Source organism: Zingiber officinale, chromosome 9A (genome assembly GCF_018446385.1).
Source record: "Zingiber officinale cultivar Zhangliang chromosome 9A, Zo_v1.1, whole genome shotgun sequence".
Classification (NCBI taxonomy): Eukaryota; Viridiplantae; Streptophyta; class Magnoliopsida; order Zingiberales; family Zingiberaceae; genus Zingiber; species Zingiber officinale.
In genome coordinates, this window is record NC_056002.1 from 32,476,946 (window position 1) to 32,484,886 (window position 7,941).

The window sequence follows — 7,941 nt, forward strand, 5'->3', positions numbered from 1 at the left end:
GTCTAGAACTACCAGGAATAATTGAAATGTGCTAAATGTTATTAATAAGGCAGGTTGAATGTAATCTAACTTATCTTTAAATGTAGAATGGAACTGATTTTCATGTTGTGTAAACTGTAGTTATCTTGGTTTCCAAACCTTAATGTCTTAGTAGCAAAATTATATACCTTCCATGGTCGATCCATAGTCTAGAAAAAAAATAGTGTAATAAACGAGATAATGTATCTGCTAAAGAATTGTTAATTCCTTTGATGTGTTTCTAGTGGATGCGTAAACAGTTATTGATAAAAGTATCGATAAATTTTAGTCATCTTTTATATCCTAAACCTTTTCGTAAGTCTTTTATTTGTTGACTATATTTCACAATAACTTCACAGTCAATTCTGAGAGTAATTTCTTATTTATTACATATAAATAATCTAAATGCTTCTAGGTAGTAGATAATAACTAATATTTCATAATCCAAAGAAGTAAGGTGTGTTGGATCGTAAAGAATCGATAGAGCGAGGTGGGGGGTGAATATCAAAAACAAAAAATCTTCGTAAAGAGTTAAGCAACGAAAAAAAGTAAGGAAAGGAAGAGCAAGGCTAACACAAGTTCTTTTACTTGGTTCAGAGCCTGTGTCGACTCCTACTCCAAGGCCCGCACACAAGGGTGCTTTCGATGGACAATTACTAATAATTCAAAATCAGAGTTATAATGAAATTACAGGAATTATTAGTAAAGAAAATACCGACAATTATGAAAACTAAGACAGGAAGAAATAAAACTTCTCGGTGAGCTTTTGGCAGCGTCGCAGGAGCACTGAAGATCTGATCGTGAGTTGTGTTTTGAGCTTCAGCCTTGACCCTTCTTATATAGGAGGTTCGGGCGCCTGGAACTTCAGGGCACCTTGGTGGTGACGTAGCCGAGCCAACAGTGAGCTCCACGTGCCTTGGTGACGTTGGAGATAAAAGTTCGCCTCCGGGCGTGTAACGTCCGAAAATTCTCAAATTAATTTTAAAAATATTCTATGATTTTTCTGGAATTTTAGAATATTTTTATAGAATTTTTGGAGTAGCAGAAGTAGCAAAATTAAATAAAAACCTAAAACAGCCTAAGCGGGAATTGAACCCGTGACCTATGGACTCTATGACTTATAGAGTGACTTAGTAACCAGCAGGGGTGTGCTGAAAGAAAAGGAGAACAATTTTATTTATGGGCGAATTGGGTTGTATTAATCACTTAATATAAATAGGGAATTTAAGTGGGGAGTTGTAATTTTTTTATCGACAACTTCTTTCCCCTCACCCTCGCCGCCGCCCCTCTCTTCTCCTGCACCCTCTCGGCACGCCAACCTCAAGAACACTTAGGGTTCAATCCCTAGGGTCGTAGGAGCACCCTCCGGCGACAACTCCGGCACGAGGACGCTCCCCTCCGCAAAAAGAACACGTAGACATAAGAGGATCGTCGAAGAGGTCTTCTTCTCCGGAAACCTAGCGATCGGATTGTAAGAAAACTTAGCGCAGGATGTAAGTAACCCCTCACTTGCAGTATAAGTAGCTAATAGTATGTTTTTATGTCCTTAGTTCGCTCTTATGTTCTTAGCGCAACCATATGCAGAATTAGAGCACACCAGGTGCTCGATAAAATGCCTAGCACAGTTATATGCTACAGTAGGCGTTTTAATAGTTCAGTTAAATGTCATAGGTGCATTTTAAATAGTATACTTAGTCTTGCTTCAGTTGATATGGGACTACGGTCCAATGGGTGGGCTCCCATAGTCGCCTCTAAGTTCAGATAACCTAGCTCTAGGTTCAGATAACCTAGTAAAAGCAAGATAAGATAAATCAGTTTATAAACAGTATTTTACTTTTATCAGTGGCGCTGTACTGGACTCTCAGATGTCCTTGGGTTGGGCTCTCATAGTCGTCCCTAGGTTTAGATAACCTAGTAACCCTACTAGATTCGGGACTAGCTACCTCGGGCCTAGTTAGGGATGCGCGCATAGCAAGTACAGTTGCCGGGCCAATCAGCAGCATGATTAATATTTTTATCTATTTATGAAAATAGTTTCTCAAACTTCACAAACCAGATATGTGAATACAGCTTAGCTTCAGTTTATTTTTCTTATTGTTATAACAAATAGCTTAGCTTATGTATCGATTTAGTTTGCTTGTTGATACAATGAATAGCTTTATGTTCAGTAAATGATTAGCACGACTTGTATGTCCATATGCCATGTTTTAGCATTTTCCAGCATGATCATCAGCATGTATTTCAAAAAGCATCCTTGAAAGCATGATTTCTGCGAATGCATGTTTTTGTGAGGTAGATGGTTCTTACTAAGCTCCCAAGCTTATAGTTTCCTTTTTCCTTATACTGCAGATAAAGGTAAAGGGAAGATGGACTAGCGGAGGCTGGAGGGCAATGCGATCAGATGTGTGTGAGAAGGAACCTGGAATAAAGATCTTTGGGAACTAGCAAACTTAAAAACTTAGTATTTCCTTATGTTGTTACTTCCCTGTACTTTTAGGATGCTAGGTATCATGAATTGTTAAAGTATGTATTATGTCATGCTTAGACTGCTAATTATCTTGATATTAGTTAGCAAAGTATAAGTAATAACCTGTCTAGTGGTATTGTTTTATGTTTTAGTTGAGTTCTGAAAGTTCTGTATGAGTTCGTGGGTGATCTCAGTGAAATTAGAAACTCAATCGATCAGTTGATCGATTGAGAAGTCCTCAATCGATCAGTCGATCGATTGGGAGGTGATTCCCCGCGAACAGTGAGCAGCTGAGTCGATCAGCCGATCGATTGAGAAGTCCTCGATCGATCAGCCGATCGATTGAAACGGGCTTCCGCGTACACAGAGCTGATGAGTCGATCAGCTGATTGATCGACCATGGATCGATCAACCGATCGATTGGGAATTTAATTTACACGAACAGAGAGCCTCTGAATCGATTATCGGATCGATTGGCCAGGCTGGATCGATCAGCCGATCGATCCAGAATTGACCCCGTGCACAGTAGCACATTGAATTGATCAGTGGATCGATCAGATAACTCCAATCGATCAACCGATTGATTGGAATGTCTGATTTCAACTAGAAGTGTCTAATTTCAGCTTTTGATTAAATAGAAATTTAGGTTCCTTTCTTTAGTATGTGTATAGCAATGAAAGAAAAAAAAGAGTATTGTGAACCTTGAACTCCAGACACTACAAGAAAAACCTTCATAGACATCGGTGGAACAACATCGGTTTTAAGCAAAAACCGATGTCTTTGAGTATTTTACACCGATTTTTCCAAAAACCGGTGTCTATAAACATAGATTTTTGCTCATAGACATCGATTTTTTAAGCTGATGTCTATGAGCGCCTTTTTTCTGTTAATAGACACCGATTTTAATAGTGGTTTTTAAAACCAGGTGTCTATGATAAAATAAAATAATTTAATTTTCCCACCAATACTTAGCCAAAATTTGCAACACTTCACTCTTCCTTCCAAACCTAAACCTATATCGCGCCGTCCACCGTATACCGTCGCGACGCCGCCACCACTTTCCTCCTCGCCGCTGGTCGTCCAACCATCTCTCTCGGCCTCATCTCCCTCTTCCCCTTCCTTCATCGATGCCTCTTCCTTTCCCGATCAGGATCTACACACGACGCTCATGCTTCTCCGTCCAACCACATCACATCAACATACGGGTTGCTGAGATCAAGTTGCTCTCGTTTGCCACTCATCTAGTCCGCCATTGGATCGGCTTCGTCATCCCTTTATTATCCAACTTTCCCCTCTCCTCCAGTCCTCCCATTCATCCTCCAAACCCTAGCCTCCTCAAATCTCTCCCATTTAGGATATTTTCTCAAAACCTTATCGTCCTACTTTCTATTTTCTCCTGATTTGTTTCTCTTGCAGACTCTATCTAGCCCCACTTTCCAGTTTCCATCTGCCAAGGTGATTCTTTTCGTTTCCTTTTTAGTTTTTTGGTGCGATTGATGCATTTTCATTGTATATTTTGATATTATCTTGTACTGATCTTTTTTCTCTTGATTCGATATAGTATGGGGGAAGCCAAGGATAACGATGTTTACGAGGAGGATCTCCTGGACTATGAAGAGGAGGAAGAGAAAGCTCCGGATTCGATCGCTGCCAAGGTTTCCGGTGAAGCAGTGAAAAGCTACTATAGAAAGCTCCGCGACGTCCTCATCGTCGTCAATCTTCATCTGAACCACCAAGCGGAAGAGGAGGAGGACGAAGTAGGATTCATCTCCTCATCGCAGTTGCTATAAGTATTTTTTTTCCAGAGAGTTCGAGTTTCATTTCTTCGATTGCTTTACACACACTCCATTTTGGGGTTTTTGAGACAGTGAGTATGAAACTTGCAAATAAATGCTTTATGTTTAAAGGTTAGTTAACGATCCTGGCCGACCTCCTTTCTTCCTCCTCCTCTGCTCCTGGTTAAGATCTACTTTCCCTTATATTCTTGTACAAATGTTGCTCTCTGTAAGGGAAAAAATAAGGGTTTTGTGGAAGCGATTTATGATTTCTGCACAGTATTTCTTGTAGGCAGGAAAAAAAAGAGGGGGTTTCTCCCCCTCAAAATGAATTGCTTTTGCTTTGATTTTTTTTATTTTTCTGTCGATGTTTTGTTTTTAGAGAAAAGGGATTACTTCCCTAAAATATACCCTTTGATTGTGTTGATGGTTAGAAATCTCTTTTCTTCCCTAAAATCTGCCATTTCCATTTGCATTTTCGTTCCTTTAATTTACTAAGCAACTAAAGTTTACTAACTTATCAACAGTTTGATTAAACAAGCTCACATTGGCTATTTGAGAATCAATCTCATGGAGCTTTTACTTTGCAGTGATACTTATTAACTGTTTCTTGGTAGATCATTGAAACTCTCTGAATGGAGGGTATTTTGCTGCAGGTAGATTCTTGTTCTCACCCCAAAGGGAGGAGTTGGAGGAGGTCGTCCTCACCGAGGCCAATTTTGAGAAGGAGGTCGGCCAGGATCGTGCCGCCCTTGTCGAGTTCTACGCTCCATGGTATTCCTTTTTTTTATTTTTTAATTGGATGATCTGCCGAAGTTTTTGGCAACCTTCACCCGGAAGAATCTTTTTGTCAGATCCTTGACGATCTAAATAGTCTGGTTTGCGGTTGTTGATTTTCAATGGTTCTTGTAGTTTTCGTGATGGATTTGGGGGCGTTGAGTTCGCGTTTGATGGAAAAATTCGAAGGGAGAAAGATAGAACATGAAATTGTCTCCTATTTATCTTAGCTTATAGTTCAGAAATCGAAACCTACTTCTGTGCCTTTGATATTGAAATTCTTATTTGCTCTTCACCATTGTTTCTTCTTGTGTGGAAATTGAAACCGCGACTTGTATTTCTCTTTAGAAGATCCACTTGAAAGCACTATATATGGTCGATTCTCATAATTGATTGTTTGCCAAGACTATAGAAGATGAATGTAGACTCCATTAAGTATCTAGTTTAAAGCAAAGGATCTCCATATGTGTGTATTTTAATTGCATAATTTTAGCCCTTCTAATACCATTTTGTCGCAGGTGTGGACACTACAAGAAGCTTGCCCCTGAATATGAAAAGCTTGGATCGAGCTTTAAAAAGGCTAAATCTGTTTTGATTGGGAAGGTTAGCATCGTTCTAAATCAGGCCAAGAAGCATCATCTCTTTTACTGAATAGGACATGCTCAGATTCCTTTTTTGGTTTTATCTTTTCTGATCATTTTGAGTCTAAATGTAGCACACTACTAGTGTGCTATACTGCCACGTAGTGATTGGAACCAAAAAAGGGTCCTTGGAACCAAAAAAGTGAGTATGATCCTGTCTTGGAATTAGATACATCATTTTGGTCTTATGTTTTTCTTTAATCTTTCGCAGAACAGTCTTCTTTACATATGATGCATAATAAATATGAACAACCATGCAAATATGAAGGTCCATGAACTACAGAAGCACTTACTGAGTTTGTGAATACTGAAGGTGGTACATTGCAAATTATATTTACTAAAAATTCTTGAAATAACAATTTTAGATATGGTCAAATATTATTCTTTCACCTGAATTAATTTTTTACCTTTTATTTGTGGGCTTATTGTTGTAGGAACAAATGTGAAACTAGCAACTATCCTTTCTAATGTAGTAGTATTGACTCCAGACATTTTATCATATTGTTCTTGATGTAAATAAAGATGTTCTTGTTGAATTCTATGCACCATGGTTAGTGTATTTGCCGAGGTTCCTTTTTTCTCTCCATTTGTAGCATTAGATACTTTTCCTTATCCACCGTAGACGACTAAGTTTCTTATCTTCAAACAGGTGTGGCCACTGCAAGCATCTTGCTCCTGTGAGTATTTTTGTTGAGACAGTGCTTAAGACCTAGATTAACCTAAGGTCATATATGCCATGTTTTTAATTATGAGATTACTAGATCTAACCTGATTTTTTTTTTGGTGCAGATATATGAGAAGTTAGCCAATGCATACAAATTGGAAGATGATGTTGTCATTGCTAACTTGGATGCTGATAAATACAAGGATTTAGCATAAAAGTAAGTCTTGAATATGCAATTTTCATATGGTAAAACTATGCTTGCAACATATTAAACTACCCATATGTTACTCTTCTTTTGCACCATTCTTAAAACGTGTTGTTATTTTGCCAAGTTTCTCTTGTCAATTCCGCATTTTAGTTTATTTGATAAGAACAAACAGGCAACCTGATTAATGACAATTGGTTAGTGTGGAGGAAGCTAAGAAGAGGATGTATGCATTAAGCACCACAACTTATCAAGGATTTCAAGCCGTAATGACTGAGGAAATGTCTGAAAAATTTCATGGTAGTCTTTATCGACTTTCTATTTTTCAATTTCTTTTACCAATTGATTATGAAATATTTGTCACACAATTTTTTGGCTCAGGTTTGCCTGGTGTTTTCTTTGTTTTGCCTGATTCATACATTGATCCTGTGAATAAGGAATATGGAGGTGTATTTACTTTAACTCCATATATAGTTGTGCATTACGAGGGTCCACTTCCAGGCCAGCTTTAGATGAGAATGATCGACCCAACTTCTATAGTTCAATGTCGAATGAAGAGATTTACTTTTAGTTGTATGTTCACTAGATATTTGTTTGACTTGTATAACTATTTCAGGCGACAAGTATGAAAATGGGGTAATTACTCCCAGGCCACCCCCAATTCAATATAACAGGCAAGGGAGACCAAGATATCAAAACAGAACCGACCAGCCAAATTATAACTATTTCAGCTTTAGTAACCAAGAAGGATGTTGCAAAGTTCCCCTCTAGTGGCTTCTTTAAGATGGAGGCCTCCTTTACAAAGAATCATCAATTAGTTGTCACCCTCAGGACATCAAACAAACAGAGGTGTCCATCCAGTAATAGATAAAGAGAATTGTCTATTAACAAATAAAACTACTAGGGAAGATTTAGTTAAATTTCTGCACAGAGCAAGAAGGATGACGTTGACACCAGTAAGAAGAATATTTGTGTACTATCTATTATCTTTTGATGTTGTAAGAAAAATAGTTATGTGTAATTTATGGATACTGACTTGATGTGCACAATATCTATTATCTTTTTATGTTGTAAGAAGAATATTTATGTGTTGGTTATTGATTTGGTGTGTTTAGATACATCGGTGCATTTTTATTTGTGATTTTCTTAGTGAATTAATAATATTAACTTAATTTTATGATTTGCTTGGTGATAATATTGATTTTTCACTATTTCGGAAATTGAATTTGTGTCGTTAAACAATACTGATATTACATCGATTTTCCACCGCTGCAAAACCGATGTCATTAACTAATATTACATCAGTCGTATACCGCTGCCAAAATTGGTGTTATTAACATATAATATTACATCGGTTTTACACCCGATGTCGTTAAGTGATACTACACCGGTTA

General features: G+C 37.8%; 1 protein-coding gene and 1 pseudogene across 1 annotated transcript; both read left to right on the top strand.

The window, feature by feature from the left end:
• The first annotated feature begins 4,047 nt into the window (after window positions 1-4,047).
• On the top strand, window positions 4,048-6,557 carry LOC122019130 (annotated as a pseudogene).
• A 192-nt stretch (window positions 6,558-6,749) lies between these two features.
• LOC122019131 (multiple organellar RNA editing factor 1, mitochondrial-like) lies at window positions 6,750-7,318 on the top strand. The gene is made up of 3 exons (XM_042576631.1): window positions 6,750-6,847; window positions 6,929-6,994; window positions 7,164-7,318. The coding sequence occupies exons 1-3, from the start codon at window positions 6,772-6,774 to the stop codon at window positions 7,316-7,318; spliced, it is 297 nt and encodes a 98-aa protein (XP_042432565.1). The 5' UTR covers window positions 6,750-6,771.
• The last annotated feature ends 623 nt before the right edge of the window (window positions 7,319-7,941 follow it).